Source organism: Colletotrichum truncatum (assembly GCF_014235925.2).
Source record: "Colletotrichum truncatum strain CMES1059 chromosome Unknown Contig_0005, whole genome shotgun sequence".
Classification (NCBI taxonomy): domain Eukaryota; kingdom Fungi; phylum Ascomycota; class Sordariomycetes; order Glomerellales; family Glomerellaceae; genus Colletotrichum; species Colletotrichum truncatum.
The window spans coordinates 3,850,727-3,867,692 of NW_027222402.1; the positions used below are offsets into that span (position 1 = coordinate 3,850,727).

Below are 16,966 nucleotides of genomic sequence, written 5' to 3' on the forward strand. Positions count from 1 at the left end.
TACCGCATTTTATACAACGAGCTTGGCGTTGGCTAGAGTCGTAGGCATTTGATTGCATGGATGGTAGGAGGGGGGGAAAGAGCCCTTTATTCCCCCCTCCCCTCTCTACTTTGTCAGTCATTCACTTCCAATAGTTGTTATTAATACTATTTTCCATACTCTCTCTCTCTCTCTCTCTCTCTCTCTCTTCAATCCCGATGGACGTTCGTCATTCGGCCCGTTGGTTTTTCATATATTCGAAGGCCAAGTTTTGAATGCCCCAGTCCTACCAAGTTGGGCTCTATTTCCTGTATTTCACCCTCCCCTTGCCGATTGATCATCTCATCTGGACACCTCGTGAAAATCCAACGCTTCACCTCACTTCACCTTGGTCGATATCCACGCATGCCCCTTTCCCCGTTTTATTACGAGAAACATGTCCTCCCCCAAACTCCAAAGCAAAATGTAATTCCTGCCTCATCTCGTCGTGCCGCCCTCTCCGGCTACTCTCCCCGCTGCCCTTGATCTTACACCCTCCCAAAAGAATTCTCGACCCATTTCACCCCTCCCCCCCAGTTCAGGCGCACGGCTTTGCCACGCTAGCCGACCTACTACTGTAGTAAGAGCTGACGGGCTGGCTAGACGCAATTGTCTGTGACGCCTCTGGGATGGGTGGCTTTCTCGTTCTCTTCTTTTTTTTACCCTTATTTGTCTCATATTCGACATTAATGGAATGGATGTGCCTCACCACCTTCATCTACCTGGATTCCCATGAATCATTGCTCTTCAGCTACATATCGTCTTCTCACTACGGAGTACCACCCAAGTGGTTTTGCATTACCATCCCTAAGGTGTGGGCAGGGAAGATTGTCTCCATCCGTGGATGTCACCAAGCCCAGCACCGGCCCCATCCGGGAGATGATGGGACGAGAGACGAGACGTAGGCTCCAACACTCGCGACTAAACAGCCTTTTCTTCGCATCAACTTGGTTCTTTTCGACTGAGCCCATCCCTGTCATGGCGCCTCAAACCCGAGTCTGTACGACCCTCGTTGTGAACGATAACTGTTTGCTGTCGACCAGTCCGAGTTCCTGTATCGTTCCGCGTTGACTTCACCGCTTGAGCCGATTCGGATGCATGTCCGGATGGATGCCATTCCTCCCCCACATTTGGTGCCTCTGGTGCCATGGTCAAGCATCCCAAGATCTGGCGACCCTCTCACACCAACCCAATCGCCAGAATCGACAGCGTTAGAATAGCGGCACGATGTGCGTTTGGTCGCTGGGAAATATTCGGACACGATGCAAGGAAGTGCTTCGACATTCTGAACACTTCCTGAAACAAGTAGCGATGGTGATGGTCATCTCCTACCTGCTACTGGAGCATGCCGATCTGTCCAAGGTGACGCAGAGGGAGGCCACGCCATAACAGCCAAAGGAACCCCCCCATGGGCTCCGAATCAGTCAGAACAGACGCCGAAGCCGTCACCTGGTTGTGCGCCCAAGCCATCCTCGATCTCGACCCACCTATTCCTCACCTTAAACAACAAGGATTCCGCAGTAGTGTTCATCGGCGCGCTTTTTGGCCTTGTAGTGAGCCAAAAGCTTCTACTAGCAACAGAGTCTCACAGATTTAGTTGCGCCGATTTCTGGCTCCTCGGGATTCTCAACCTTGAGTGTCCCAACGCAAGCGTCAGGTAAAGGAGGCATCATTTACCTGTATACCAACAAGCTGCTTTGAAGACAAGCCACATTTCGGCCGCAGGTTACATTCATCACTTTCCGTCCGGAGCAGCCCAGTTATTATGATTCATCTGTCCGGTGATGTGGACGCTGGGCGAAATGACATCTTATCACGGGCCCAAGCGTGGTACAAAAGGAAGACGAAAGACAAACAGAATTTGCTTCTTACATGTGCATATTGTCAGATTGTATACCGCATATCGATAGCATCACTGCATTCCATGGGCAGAGTTCACCTAAATTCTGCCTTGACGCCTATGACAAGCGTCTTACTCGGAATGCCTCCTGCATCCATACCCTTTATCCTCCCATCCATCCCCACCCATATTTTAGCTTTATGCCACCGTCCCCGTCCCCAGCAATGCCCTGCGCACACGCCCTGTGACCATTTGCTAATCTACACTGGGCGGCTTTTAGTGGAAGGGAAGTCGTCTAGCGCAAACGTCGGCTCCACAGAAGTAGTGGGGCGTTTAGCTTCCACGGCGCCATAAACTTGGGATGGTCGTCCACCTCCATTACTGATGCCGTTTGCACTCGGATGGCATCGGAATGTAGAATCCAGATTTGGGTTTATAAAAATGCGTGTTTCCCCCGTCTTTTGATCTTGGCACTTGCTTCAAGGACTGGAAATTTTAACAGAGACCTCCGCTGCGCACCTGCGTCGAACGATCAACTAACGAAATGTCGGCGCCTACGGGCCGGATATCCTCTCGGCCTATAGAACATGAACCCTCAACATCATCTACCAAATCAGAATCTTCAAGGAAAGCCTCCAGGAAATTTGAACCGCTTAATCGTCATTTGCATTCGACTGGATGATTTTGACGTCGCTTAATCCCTGTCGAGATGCCTACACACAGACTTGAGCTGCACTATGGTAAGCAACTGGACTCACGACCGTTCGCTTGCTCTTGAAAAGCACAGCCACTCTCTCGTTGATGACATCCACGTCATGTCACCTAAGCTTCCATAATATACGTCGACTTGCCAGATGGTTTGGTGTCAGTAAATCCAGCCCTGTATGTGCCTGGGCATGTGATTCTTTTTATCCGGCGCCTCGCAACCACTTCTGTGTTCTACAGGCAACACATTTGAACCCACAGTCCATGATGCTCTTAATGAAAGTGTAAGACGGGTTGAAAAGGCACCATTCCCTAGGCGCAGCAGTATTGACTCCAGTCTTCCGGGCGCTTTCACAACATTTATAAATGTTCTTCCTTTTTCTCATTCGTGCATCATGTCCTAAGGTAGGCAAGTTCGCATCGTAAATGGTATGTAAGTATGTAGAGATAAAGCAATTCGAGGCGTCGCCGATATCATCAGCTCAGCTAACGCCTACCAAAACCCATCTCATCTTTGATTGTTTACCAAATCAGCTGGCTTAATGGTTCATCTTCATCACCGCCGCCATAGAGGTCAAGGTCGGCTCAGCTGCATTCGTTTTGCTGCTCCCTCTCTCCGCTGTGTTCCTTCTCTGGCCAAGGAAAGTGAAAATGGGGGAGGCATTCAAAGCTATTGATGATGTTTCACCTTCAACCAAAAGTTCGTAACTTGATTGTACTTGGATAATTGTGAGTTTTATGCCAAGGTGGCTATTTCATGTCTCGGCTTATAGCAAAACTGGGACACACTTGACTGACTTAACAACCATGTCAGGAACTTTGAGGATTAAGACAGTTGTGGTGACGATGGAATATTAACTTGGGAAGGTTGTTAGTCAATGCCTAGCAATATACATATATATATTCAGGGGCTTCGTTGGTGGTTATTCTAGACTGCAGTCACAACAATAAGCCCCGCCAAACGAATAAAGATAGCAAACTTGGTCGGTGAACAATCGGTGAAGCTCGGTGATAAACCCACGTGACTGGAGCCACTTTACGCGACGACACAGACCACCTCCCCGATTCCTTCAGTGATGTTTGCCCTGCAAATCCCTGCTGCCCTGGGCTGCCTGGAACCGCGGGGTGGGACAAGCTGCAGCGCACCGGCTCCTCCTATTATGCCTTATCGATAACGATAACCAAAAATTTCTTTACTTCCGACCGCGTTCGCGTCCCGCCTTTGTCTTGACTCTCTTCCTTCCCTCCCCTCCCCCTCCATCAAGTCAAGCACGAGAAACACCACCGACGAAGACGACGACCTCCTCCTTTACCTGAACGAACAGACAGATACCCCTTTTTTGTTTATTTTTATATAAAGAAATCAAGTCATCATGCGTTACGTTCTCGTCTCAGGCGGTGTCATCTCTGGAGTGGGCAAGGGCATCATTGCCTCTTCCACGGGTCTGGTGAGTCTTCTCCACCCCCCCTGCTAAAATTTCCTTGATCGATCATTTCTGCCATCACCCGGTGGGAATCCTTGGTTGGCATGACATTATACTGACGAGTGGACAAATAGCTCCTCAAGACCCTTGGTTTGAGAGTCACAAGCATCAAGATCGACCCTTATCTGTCGGTGAGTGTGACCTTCTTTGAGCCCCACCTTGTGTGAAACTTGACAATTGCTGACGGTGAGATTCAGGTCGATGCCGGTCTTATGGCCCCCGCCGAGCACGGCGAATGCTTTGTGGTTCGTATTAACAATCCAAATCAACTTGATGCTTGTTTCTGTTCCCGTCTTATGCCTAAGCAAGTGCCTCGGGCTCTCTTATAGCCCCGAGTAGGGACTGGGACTCGTGGAACAGGATCAAGCATCTGAGATCAAGTCTGAACAGGAGATACTGACTGTGACCAGTTGCAAGATGGCATGGAGGTGGATCTCGGTAGGTGAACTTCCTGAGAAGAGCAAACACGTTCTCTTCCCACCCTTCCCTTATTCAGGGGATGGGGGGCTGCGAGCGTAATTCAATCATCCGCAAGTCTCTGACTCCGAGGCTCGCAACACAGACCTGGGCAACTACGAGCGTTATCTGGCCATCACCCTGACTGGCGAGCACAACATCACCACCGGTAAGGTGTATCGTCACGTCATCGACAAGGAGCGTCGCGGTGACTACCTCGGAAAGACCGTTCAGGTGTATGTTTGCAACTGCTGCTACTGTGCCGATTGACATTCCCTGACTCTCCACCAGTGTCCCTCACGTCACCGATGCCATCCAGGACTGGATTGAGCGCGTGGCCAAGATCCCTACCGACGACTCGGGCGAGGAGCCTGATGTCTGCATTATTGAGCTTGGGTAGGTCTTCCCATTTCTTCCCTGGACTGAGAAGTCCGACATTGCAGGTTTTGAAGTTACCTTGGAGGTGCTGCATTTGCAAGTGTCAGTTCAAAGCTAACTCGATTCCCCAGAGGCACTGTTGGTGACATTGAGAGCGTATGTTCCTGAGCCCAGCTGTCAAGCATTAGCGATCCTTGGCATCCACTAACAAACAGACTAGATGCCCTACGTTGAGGCATTGACTCAATGTTCGTAACCCTCCTCTTTATATGACAATTCATATCTGACCCTCAACAGTGCGCCACAGAGCAGGAAGCGGCAACTTTATCCAGATTCACGTCTCCTACGTTCCCACCATCCACGGCGAGCAGAAGACGAAGCCTACACAGCATGCCGTGAAGACGGTCCGCAGTTACGGCCTCATTCCTGATCTTGTAAGGAGCTAAGGTCCGGCTTTACTGCAGCGGCGCTGACACATTTTCAGATTGCTTGCAGATGTGAGCAGCCTTTGATGGAGCCCACCATCCGCAAGATCGCCCTCCTCTGCCAGGTCGATGTTCCCCAGGTTCTGGTGGTCCGTGACATGCCCACCATCTACCAGGTTCCTCTCCTCCTTAGCGAGCAGAACCTCATCCCCTGGCTCCGTAAGGCCGTCAACCTCGACGCCCTTTCAATCCCTGCGTCCCGCATCGCCGAGGGCGAGGCCCTGTGGAAGACCTGGGCCTCTGTCGTCAGCCAGCCGTACGAGGGCGAGCTTAACATCGCTCTTGTCGGCAAGTACGTCCAGTCGCAGGACGCCTACCTTTCTACCGTCAAGGCCCTGGAGCACTCGGCGATGCACCTTCGCAAGAAGCTCAACATCATCTGGGTCGACTCCGAGCACCTCGAGCCTAAGGCCAAGTCTGAGGACCAGGCCCAGTACCACAAGGCGTGGCACTCTGTCTGCACCGCCGCCGGTATCATTGTCCCCGGTGGTTTCGGCACCAGAGGCACTGAGGGTATGATGAGAGTCTCCAAGTGGGCCCGCGAGAACGGTACCCCCTTCCTCGGTGTCTGCCTGGGTTTCCAGACCGCCATCATCCAGTACGCCCGCGACTTCCTCAACGTTCCTAACGGCACATCTGAGGAGTTCAACGCCGAGGCTTCGGATAAGGTCGTCGTTTACATGCCCGAGCTCAACCGCAACAACCTCGGTGGTACCATGCGTCTCGGTCTCCGTCCCACTCTGTTCCAACCCGGCAGCGAATGGTCCAAGCTCCGTGCTCTGTACGGTAACGCCGAGTCGGTGGAGGAGAGACACCGTCACCGTTACGAGGCCAACCCTGAATACATCGAGAAGCTCACCGAGGCCGGCCTCGAATTCATCGGCAAGGACGAGACGGGCGAGCGTATGGAGATCTTCGAGCTCAAGAACCACCCCTACTTCGTCGGTATGTTGCACATTTCCGTTTGGCCTGCCACAGCTACTAACAGACCATTGCAGGAACCCAGTTCCACGCCGAGTACCAGTCCAAGGTCCTCAACCCCAGCGTAAGCCCCTCCCCTTTGTCCCAGCCATCTTCCACCGCTGACACCAGCTCCAGAGACCTTACCTCGGCTTCATCGCCGCCGCTGCCGGATGCCTCGACAAGGTCATCAAGGAACAGCTCGAGGTCAACAACGGCGCCAACGGCGTCAAGCACGTCGTTTAAAAGACTACAGCGCTACGCTATTTGCGGTAGATGGATACAAAGGGTATAAAATTTAGACACATGGCATGGCTCTGGGAAGAATTTGAACTTTTTTTTTTTTCGGAATGGGTGCAAGCTTTCATTTTATCTTTTGGGCCATTAGAAAAAACGTTATTGGGGGGGTTTTTATCTAAAATGCACACAACCAAGACACATTATGAATCACGCGCTCTATTGTTTTTTTATTATGGGTCATAGTGTCGAACCGGGGTTGTTGGGATTAGAGGACTGGAGCATTTCTCGGCGCGGGCGTTTTGAAACCAACCCTCCCTCTTGTTGGAGGATAGCATGAAGTAGTTGTCATAACATGGATGGCGAATTGCTCTCACTCGCTCGTTACTCTCATTGACGTGATAAGTGCTCTCTCTCATGCACATTTGCGAAAGGACCTAACTCTGGAAAGCGGAGGAGGGCATATCGTCAGCTGTCTTGGTAATGTTTGCCCATCTCTGGTGCTTAGCTGTTAGGGTTGATGAAGTTGTCTTCAATGCAAGTTTGTATCACATGTCGAGTTTGCGACTGCTTGAGGCTCTAGTTATGAGATGTGAGGTATCCATAATGTGCTTGACAACTTTTCTTGTCCCATCTTCTGAGATGGCAAGTTTCACTTCCACCCATCTCCTGAGGCGTCCCATTTGCACACCATTACACCTTATCGTAACCAACACATTTGATATTGGGGAAGGAAGGGATAAGAATGAGGATCTTTTGCAATGCTCATTCAATGACGAGATTTCAAGAAGAGAGTTTTGAATATTCGTGCGTGAATTACTATCCAAATATTTGCAACATAGAATCAAATGGTACTTTTCGTTATTTTAAACTTGATGCCACAGAAAGTCAACTTCGATCAAACGGAGCGAACAGTCCAGAGCAGGTTTAAAGAACACAAACTTATTATCAATGTACTATGAGGTGTCATATTTGTACGACAACGGAATGTTCGCGTTCTATACTACAGGCAAGCAATGTCATGTTTCGCCAGCAGAGGTGTGAGTCTCTGTGAGCTGTCCATTCATTCCAGCGAACCTCAACAGACCAAATTGTTTGGCAACTATCATTCACGTGCTTGCCAAATACTTTCGTGGCTTGTCACCTGCAGTTGAGGTTGAATTTCATCATCTTTGAGGAGATTGCATTTTAAGTCTCAAGTGGATTGATTCTTCCCAAATGAATGCTATCCAACCCAGCCTAATGAGAAACTACGGGCACAAAGCTAAACATTGCTTTGCACTCATTAAGAAGAGGGACCCTTCGTTCAAAAGATGCTCACTCTCCTGTCCACGCCATTCTAGTGGTGAACGATCGTAGTTGGGCAATCTTATGGCAATATGCAACTAGAAACTAAACCCCACTAGCCTCGAACTTATACTCAGCTGGAGACGGCCTAGTTACCCCGGGCTGACCGAACATAAGCATAAGCGGATCCAAATGACCGTCAGACAGAGAGCAAGGGTTCAGCCGCAGCAAAAATCAGGCTGCGCTGGCAATGCAATGTAAAACAAAAAAAACCAGCAAAATCCATTGGAGAGCAGCCTAGAGCGGCGCTTTTCCCACTTTGGGGCCCCAAGGCAGCACAACCCTCCAGGCTAGCACCTGCAGCTCGCGTGGCGCAACACCCAATCGTCCAGCCCCCCGGCGGCGACAACTCCTCACATGAGACCGCCTCTCCGGACCGGTCTCTGCTGCAGTCATCGTCATGAAAGCCAAGGCAACGCTGTAGCCTAGTCTGATCTGATCGGTATGATACATCTGTCGAGGACGGCTGGCATTTCAACTTTCTCATCGTCTTGCATTGCGCCTTTTGCTCGGTTGTGTTGACAGCTTTCATGTGTGTGGTCAGAAGGTGTACACGGGGCTGTGAAGCGCAACCTAAGCCGATGTGAGAGAGACATAAGAGCCGTCATGATGATAATTCCAAACTTGGAGGTCGTGTATCCTCCGAATCTTAACCTTGCGCCGCCGAAATGGCGACCTCTTGTCAAGTGAGTGCCCACTTCGTCGCTAAAGAGCTTTACAGAGCTGAACTGAAATAGCGTTATCTGTGTCCACGACATTGGGGGTTCTTCCAAGACAACGTGGCATCATGACGAGTCCGGCAAGACGTGGATTTCAGATCCTGAGTTTCTCGGGACCTTCGCAAACTCGGCTAGGATATGGACGTACGGGTTCAACTCGGAGCCGTCGGTGAACATGACGCCTTCTAGCATTGCGCTTCATGCCAATGAACTCTTGGCCTTGATGATGACCGGGTACATCATCAACCGGGTGCGTTTTCAACTGTACCATGGGAAACCTTTGGCTCATCAGATTGTTTTCAGGGCGGACAACCTACCATATTCATAGGCCATGGCTTGGGAGGCACCATTGTCAAAAAGGTACAGCTTAAAAGACACCCAACTCGGACCATTCTGATCAAGATCACTAGGCCGTAATCCTTTCAATGAGTTGCCCAGAGTTCTTTCTTATAAGAGACTCACTGGCCGGAGTCGTGTTTTTTGACACGGTTCATCACAGCACTGATTCAGAGGGGGTTTTGACAGCCGTCAAAACGATTGCGGCACTGAACCTACAGAAAGGCTCTTTGAAGCTATCAATGGATGACACGAGGCAGTACGCGGACGCCGTCCGGGAGGTCAACTCTACGTTTATGGAGAGACTACCTCCTGACCTTGACATTCTCAATTTCGTTGCCACAAGGCGGGTTGAGCTCAAGATAGAGGGTGCCGAGCCCCAAAAGACTTTGGTGAAACCCCCTTTACAAAGCATTCCTAGGCTCACCTACTTACATTTGGATAGGTTGTACCAAAACGTCGCGCCGAACTAGACTCGCCCCAGAGCAAAACCTTCACAATAGATTGCAACCATTTTGAGCTGACACGTTTCCCATCTCCAGCAGACAACAACTACTTGAAGGTCTCCGAACATGTAATGGAACTAATGACAAAGGCATCGGCAGATCCCTCGAAAAAAGTTTTCCTTCCACCCCCTCCTCCTAACCTGAGGAATGCCCCCCCTTCTTCAAGATCTTCTTCACCAGAGCCAGGTAAGCAATTGAGATATGACAAAACATCGTAAACATGACAAAATTTGACAGAATAGACTCTCCAATTAGACCGCGCCCTCAATTTGGTCGTCCGCTGCTGCCGCCTCCACAAATGCGAGGGCTGGACGAAAACTCTTTTGATGTGTGGCTCAGGAAGAAGAGTGTTGGTATGTTTATGCACCTTTGATTGCTGGCAGACTTTCTGATTGGATGTATAGAATATGCAAAGGAGCGTAGAGATCGACTAGTAGCTAAGCTTGGCGATTGGAACGAAGCACATCTTGGATACGACATCAACCCGGTGCCTGGGACTTGCACATGGATACAGTCTCACCCTTACTTCCTCCAGTGGTCCAAGTCCAACACTACCGACGACTTCTATGTCTTTGGCACTGCTGGCTGTGGCAAGACACACCTGGCCAAGTCCGTTGCTAATCATCTTTCTGGGAAGGGCACTCGTGATCTGAACTTGGATAAAATCGTGCTCCCGTTCTTCTGTAATGTCAGTGCGACGGGCGACAAAAAACCACCCATTATGGAGTACATGATCAAGTCGATCCTGCGAAAGTTTCCGGCCTGGTTCGACACACTGGAGTCACGGTATCAGCATCCGGATACTCAGGGAAAGCTCAGCATGGCGTCCCTCTTCAACATCCTACGTGAGATCATGACGAAAATGCAACTAACGCAAGGTCCCAGCAAGGTTACCACTGTCTTTCTCATTGTGGATGGACTCAATGAATGTGACTCGGTATACGCCAAAGAGTTCCTTCAGCTGGTGGCTTCTCTCGTTGAACACCCTGCAGCCCGCACAGCTCCGGCAGCCCCGACTGGAATCGTGTCCCAAATCCATTTAACCCAAGCATTCCCCCGGGAGACTGTGAGATTCAAGTTTCTCTTCACCTACACGCCAAATGAGATCATGGAACTGGCGTCAGTAAGCGCCACACGCGTAAAAATGAAAGACGAACAGATACGGAAAGACATCAGCACGTACGTCGACAAGACGGTTGAGGACTTTTGCAACGTCAAGTCCACCAAGGACCCAAAGGAAGAGATGGGATTCTGGATCAAGGAAAACGCGGAATCTTTCTTCCTGTTCGCCACTTGCGCCATGGAGGACACGATTTCGACTGCGAAGCAGTACGAGTACGGGTACTCGATGAGCAGGAGGCTGTTCCCATCACCCCAGAAACTGGGGCAATACTATGATCACGACCTACTGCCCCTATTCCAGAGCGTTGCAAATGATGAATACGCTCTTTCTGCGTTGCATATCATCCTCAGCACTTTGACTTTTGTCGGAAATCACGCAATTCGCGATGCCCTCGCGTGTCTGCATGACACCCCTCGCCTGAGGTTCATTGACATACAGACGATAATGATGCACCGGTGTCCTCGGCTCATCAGAGTATCGGACGACTTCGAAGTCTACCCCATACATCCCTCCCTACAATTTCATTTTTCCACGTACGTGGGATACGAGGAGCAGCACGCGAATATGGCATCGCTATGCCTCAGGTATCTCTCCCAGGCCGTCTTCGATGCAAAGCATACCATTTTGAACTATCCAAAGGACCATCCGTTCTACAACTATGCGGCCTGCAACTGGCGAGAACACTTTCGACTTTCCAAAGAGAAGGGCATGAAACTGATACCCCGATTACGACATTTCATCAATTCTTACTGTTATCTGACCTGGTGTCGCTATCTGGAAGGTCCCCTCGGCAGTTCATCCATCATCACACCTCCTACTATTGCCTTGATCCCGGCAAACGCAGCCAACATCGCTCACCTCGTTCACGATGTGATCTTCGAAGATGATCCCAAGACATACCCGTGGCAAGACGGCATCTGGGGAATGTTCTGGCGATTGAAACGCAAGACCTGGCGGAAATTCCCCGAATTTGCCAAGTTTGTTGATTCGTTTAGGGATCGACAAGAGCATATGGTTCTGGATGTCCACGGCCTGTCTCCTTTGATACATGCGGCAAAGGCACCTGGCGGGCTCCCCGACATGGTTCATTATTTTCTACAGCGCCCGACGAATATCAACTGGCGAGACCCCATCGTAGGTGCCACGGCAATGATGTTTTTCTGCAAGTTCATCCAAGTCCCGGATGAAGGCCTCATTATAGACATGGTTGGCGCGTTTATCGATGCTGGAGCCGATATCAATATGTCTACATACAAAGGGGAAACATGTTTGTGGTTAGCATGCAGCAACGGCAACCTGCCTTTGGTCCGGGAGCTCCTCTACGCCGGAGCTGATCCCAACATTGCAGACAAAAACGGCTCTACGCCGCTTCACCAAGCCTTTAGCAAACCGACACCAGATTCGCACATGATAATCATGAGTCTCATTCGAAATGGAGCCGACCTAAACATTAAATTCCCACCCCCGGATAAACTGATCCCTCTCACGGCAGCTATAATCAATATGCTCTTTGACACTTTCTTGCTCCTGCTGAATCACGTAGAGGATATCAATCAGCTTGATGACGGCGGCTTCGGTGCGATACATTTTCTTGTTCAACCAATGTACACCGATTGGTTGCCCCATCTGCTGAAAAGACCCGACTTGGATCTGAACCTCTTAACGGACTCCGTATCCAAAACTGGCAAACCGATACGTCAGACGGCGCTGTCTTTCGCCATCGCAGAGAAGAGCTTCACATCTGTCAAGCTTCTCTTGGAAGCTGGCGCGAGCCCCTACCGCCACCCGAAGGCTACCGACAAGACGCCGCTCCAGATTGCAGTGGACTTTGACGAGACCGGAAAAGACGAAACGAGGTATGAACACCTTTTTGAGTAGACATAAAAAAAGACACTTGGACTTACTGAATATAGCGATACTGAAAAGAACCAGTTTGGAAATCTTGACGTAGCCGAACTGCTTCTCTCCTACAAGAGTCCTCTGAACACCCTGAACCCCAAAGACAAGCATTACTCGAGGTCGCCGCTCATGAGAGCTGTAACCCGCAAAAACTACCAAATGGTCGAGCTTTTCTTGAAGAACGGAGCTGATCCCACTTTAGAAGAGGCCTACGGGTTTCCGGGTCCTCTTGACTCGGCCGTGGGCAAGGGAAATATCGATATTGCCAAACTTCTGTTGCAGAACCCCATTCCTCCCAGCATCAACTACATCCCCAAAGGATTCAACCACATATTAGTGGAAGCACTGAATCAGAATGCAGACATGGTCCGTCTGCTCTTAGACCACGGTGCGGATACGAAACGGTTTCTTTCGCCGGGGGATTCTAAAACTCCCCTGCAGGCGGCTGCTCAAGAGGGGAACTTGCCCATGTGCAAAGTACTCATCGAGCACGAGCCGGAGTTGTTGAATTACCAAGACAACATGGGTCTGGTATGCGAGACACCACTCAATATCGCGGCGAGGGAAGGCCGTCTAGACGTCGTTCGCTATCTCCTCGAAGTAGGCGCCAAAACAGACATCCGATCATACCATTACGAGGAAACACCGCTTTGGTCAGCCTGCTCTGAAGGAAAGCTAGAAATTGCAAAACTAATTCACGCAAAATCACCGGAAACAATCAATATCCCCTCTTATGAGGGGGAAACACCACTCATGGTAGCGTGTTCCTCTGGCGCTCTCAAACTTGTAGCATACCTTCTCGAAAACGGTGCAGATATGACACCCCGTTGCATGAATTACAACTCCTGCGTCGGAAAAGCACTTAGACGCTCCAGCGGCGGCCGAGGACACAAAATCATTCAAATGCTGATTCAGCACGGCCTTGGCGTGGACGATGTCGTCAGCTCGGTCGGGTATACCGTGCTCGGTGAGGCCTGCAGGAGCGGGGATCTGCCCGCCGTGCGGCTTTTATTGGACATGGGGGCTGACCCGGCCAAGGGACAGAAATGGCCTGGTGGTAGTAGTAATACTTCAGAAAATCGCTGGAGGAGTGCTTTGCAGGTTGCGGCGTTGACCCAGCATCCCAAGGCTCTTGATGCCTTGCTTGAGCATCCCAGGCTGGCTGAATTCATCGGGAATGTCGACTTTTACGGGGAGAATGTGTTGCACGCGAACATTCCACTCGCGATGGCGACTCAGATAACGACAAAAGTTCATCGTGCGTGTGAGAGGCTCAAGGAGGAAACCGGAGTTGATCACTTCCAGGGGATGTTGAGTGTGAAGAACTACAAGCTATTAACGCCTCTCGATACAGCACTCGGAGGAAACCACAGACGCTTGGACAGACAGGCAGTGGACAGTGTCGATGAGATTATCTGCCGATACGTTTCAGAGTTGAGGTCGGCTTCCGAGAGAACGGTAGACGCGCACTACCATCTCGTGAGAGACTTGGCTCGCCTTCTGCTTTGTCGACACGGGTACGACGACCAGGCTGTGCGGCTGATGCAGACTTATGTTGCGCAGAAATGGGTAAAGACCGGCGAAGGATGCTTTGAGGACACGGTGCTTTGCAATTATTACTGCGACGAATGCGAAAGCGACGAGGAGGACACCGTGTTCTTCTGCCGGTATTGTGTCTGGAATACCGGACAGTGCTGTATCAAAGACTACAAGGGAATACACCAGCTTGTGGAGGTAGCCGTGGTCAAGGACAGGAGCATATTGGACCTCAACTCAACTGAGTTCACGGACGTGCTTGGCCTTCTGGAACGTGATTTTATCACTGATAAACAATCACGAGCGGAGGAAAGCAGTCAACCGGTGCCGGATATGGCGGGCTATGACTATGAAGATACAACGCTTTCACTCGCTTTCCTTCACGCCTTGGGGTACCTGGAGTTCCGCCGGAGGGCATGGAGCTCGTATTTGCCACTGGCGCCGAAGGTATACAAACGGCTTGAACCATGGGAGCCTTGGATGAGGGAAGAGAGGAGGGAATTCCAGCAGTGGGTTTGGCGGATGGAAATGCAGCCGTGGAGGCTGAAGAACGAGCTGGAGTATTTCTTAGAATCTGGACGGAGGGCTGCGTACAGGGACAAGGAAGTCACCAAGACCGAGCAGGTCATGAGTGACATGGGATGGATGTTCAAAGAGTATATCGTCGTAAAAATCGACAATCCAAGCTCAAAATCTGGCGACGGGAGGCGGGAGCGAAACGACGAGGAGGTTCCTAATGACGATTACGAGATTTTCGATTAGCGCATTATGGAGTCTTTGAGGGTCGGATAACGATTTATGATTTACGACTGGAAGATGGTTTACGGATGACGGTAACGGAAAAGGGGATAATGAGGGGGTCACAGACACATGGATTAGAAGGAACGTTATTCTGAGCTGCTTTCAACTCATATAATAGTAGTCATATCCTTTCAAACTTTGCAGAAAACATTCCATCCTGAACGAAACCGAGCACGCCGTTCAAATTCGAAGATGTCTGTCAAGTCAAAGCAGCGTGTTCTTAACCTTGGAGGAATCTTTCCAGCAAACCAGAGTATTTCTCGAGCTGTTCCAGATGGACAATATGAGCGCCATCGCTAAGAGTGACCAATTGCACACTTGGGATGCTATTTTGCCAAGGTTCGACCACCAAGGTCGACGCCTCGTCAAACTCCCCGTGAATAACGAGAGTTGGAGCTTTGATCTGTTTACTCTCCTCGATCCAATCGTAGTCTATTGAAAACGGTCAGCGTTGGGCTCCATGCTCGACAATGACCCATGCGCAACAGATCAACTTACCTTTCAAGTTTCCAGTAATAGTGATCTCGCTAGGCCCGCACATGGTCATATACACAGTTGGATCCTTTTCCAACTCTCCGAAAGCGTCCGCTAGAGCCTGGGGGAAGGGCCACACACGACACAAGTGCACCTTGTAATACTCTAGTACTGCGTCCTGGTACTCCTTCGACTCGTAATTATTGTCCTTTTCCGCCTGTTCAATGGCATCTTGGACTTCCCTTGACATCCCCTTCAGCCAAGCACGCTGTGCCGTCGCCCAAAGCTTCATGCTTGCTGGGCTACTGGCTAGAACCAATTTTTCGACTCTATGAGCTAGTTTGGGCGAAGAGGACTCCGTCGCGACTACCGCAGCAAGCATTCCGCCCCAAGAATGGCCGTACAGATCAAACTCGTTGACGCCGAGATGCTCAAGCAGATTATCAAGCTCGGAGGCAAAGAGGGCGATGGTCCAGAAAGATTCATCCCCGGCTTTCTCTGGGTAGCGAGTGGATTGCCCACACCCAATCTGATCGTAGAGAATTACGGGCGTCTTTGTCTGTTTATGGAAGTGCTCGAAGAGTGGCGTGAGATAGCCGTGCGGAATTCCAGGACCGCCATGGAGGGCGACAACGGGCTTCGCGACAGAAATGTCACCGAGTATACGGTAGAAGGTATGCGGGTTTGAATCTGCTGGTAGAGAGGGATGAGCGAAAGGAACTTTGCCTTCGGTTACTTTGAGAAGAGTCATTGTCTTAAGAATGAGGCGCTGATGAAGACGTTCTGTTTAGGATGTTGGGCCAAGGTTTGGAGGAGGAGAAGTAAACAGTACAGAGAAAGTCAGGTAAGCTTTCATATTTGGATATAAGCTTCGCTGCGGTGAAGAAACTGGAGGGTTATACGTTAAAACCGACTGCAGTATGCATGGTCTGATTGAAATACAACGTCAGCAAACGAGAAGGTGTCAGCATTTGGGCTTACAGGAGGGTAGTCCGTAGTATTTTACCGCTTGGAGCAACCTCGGAGTTCCGCCTGCTGCATCTTAGAGGGGCACATAAGTTATCCAACGTCAGATTTGAATCAGTAGGCAATTAAAAGTGGCAAAATTCGGTTGCATACGACTGTTAGAGCACTAAACCTCTGGCTCGTTGCCACACTAATGAGGTAGGCTTCTAGAACATGTTTGAACGGCCAACTAACGCATCGAGGCTGTGAAAAAAAGGGCAAACTGTGATTGAATTCATACAGTAGCGCCGCGTTATTTTTTTTGGCTGCTCATCCTCCAGGGTTCTGCAAGAGCCGTCTGCTGCGGCATCACGCTTGAGCCAGCTTTCCCGAACACAGGTAGCCAAACTTGCCATCACAGTTGTTCTAGTCTCTTTATGGCCTTTTCCCTGCTAAGCAACTGCATGTGGTGGATTAGATAAGCAATGAAATGAGACTGAAGGGAATCGTTGCGAATGAATAAAGAACTTTATTAGTTGCTCATTGAACCGAACTTATATGGCATTGTTCACTTTTAACTAAGTTTCAAGGACCACCTTTTGATGCTAACAAATATATCACTTCATAAAAGTATTTGAAGCAGTTCTGGGAAAGAGTTCTGAGGAAATGGAATTGACATGAGCTTATCAACCGTAAATGACCTGACTTGATCATATA

At 50.1% G+C, this 16,966-nt stretch overlaps 3 protein-coding genes across 3 annotated transcripts; 2 read left to right on the plus strand and 1 right to left on the minus strand.

The window, feature by feature from the left end:
• Positions 1–3,936: 3,936 nt before the first annotated feature.
• On the plus strand, positions 3,937–6,572 carry CTRU02_209128 (ctp synthase; the record flags this gene model as incomplete). Its single annotated transcript, XM_036725921.2, has 12 exons — positions 3,937–4,011; positions 4,122–4,178; positions 4,245–4,292; positions 4,458–4,485; positions 4,610–4,739; positions 4,795–4,899; positions 5,013–5,037; positions 5,102–5,129; positions 5,179–5,315; positions 5,366–6,311; positions 6,365–6,411; positions 6,465–6,572. 12 exons carry the CDS (start codon positions 3,937–3,939, stop codon positions 6,570–6,572), a joined length of 1,734 nt encoding a protein of 577 aa, XP_036582114.2.
• A 1,944-nt stretch (positions 6,573–8,516) lies between these two features.
• Positions 8,517–14,791, plus strand: CTRU02_209129 (ankyrin unc44; the record flags this gene model as incomplete). Its single annotated transcript, XM_036725920.1, has 8 exons — positions 8,517–8,596; positions 8,648–8,879; positions 8,933–8,989; positions 9,040–9,357; positions 9,411–9,657; positions 9,714–9,824; positions 9,876–12,450; positions 12,508–14,791. The coding sequence occupies 8 exons, from the start codon at positions 8,517–8,519 to the stop codon at positions 14,789–14,791; spliced, it is 5,904 nt and encodes a 1,967-aa protein (XP_036582113.1).
• A 259-nt stretch (positions 14,792–15,050) lies between these two features.
• Positions 15,051–16,055, minus strand: CTRU02_209130 (l-amino-acid amidase; the record flags this gene model as incomplete). The annotated part of the gene is made up of 2 exons (XM_036725919.1): positions 15,051–15,262; positions 15,329–16,055. The coding sequence occupies 2 exons, from the start codon at positions 16,053–16,055 to the stop codon at positions 15,051–15,053; spliced, it is 939 nt and encodes a 312-aa protein (XP_036582112.1).
• Between the last annotated feature and the right edge of the window lie 911 nt (positions 16,056–16,966).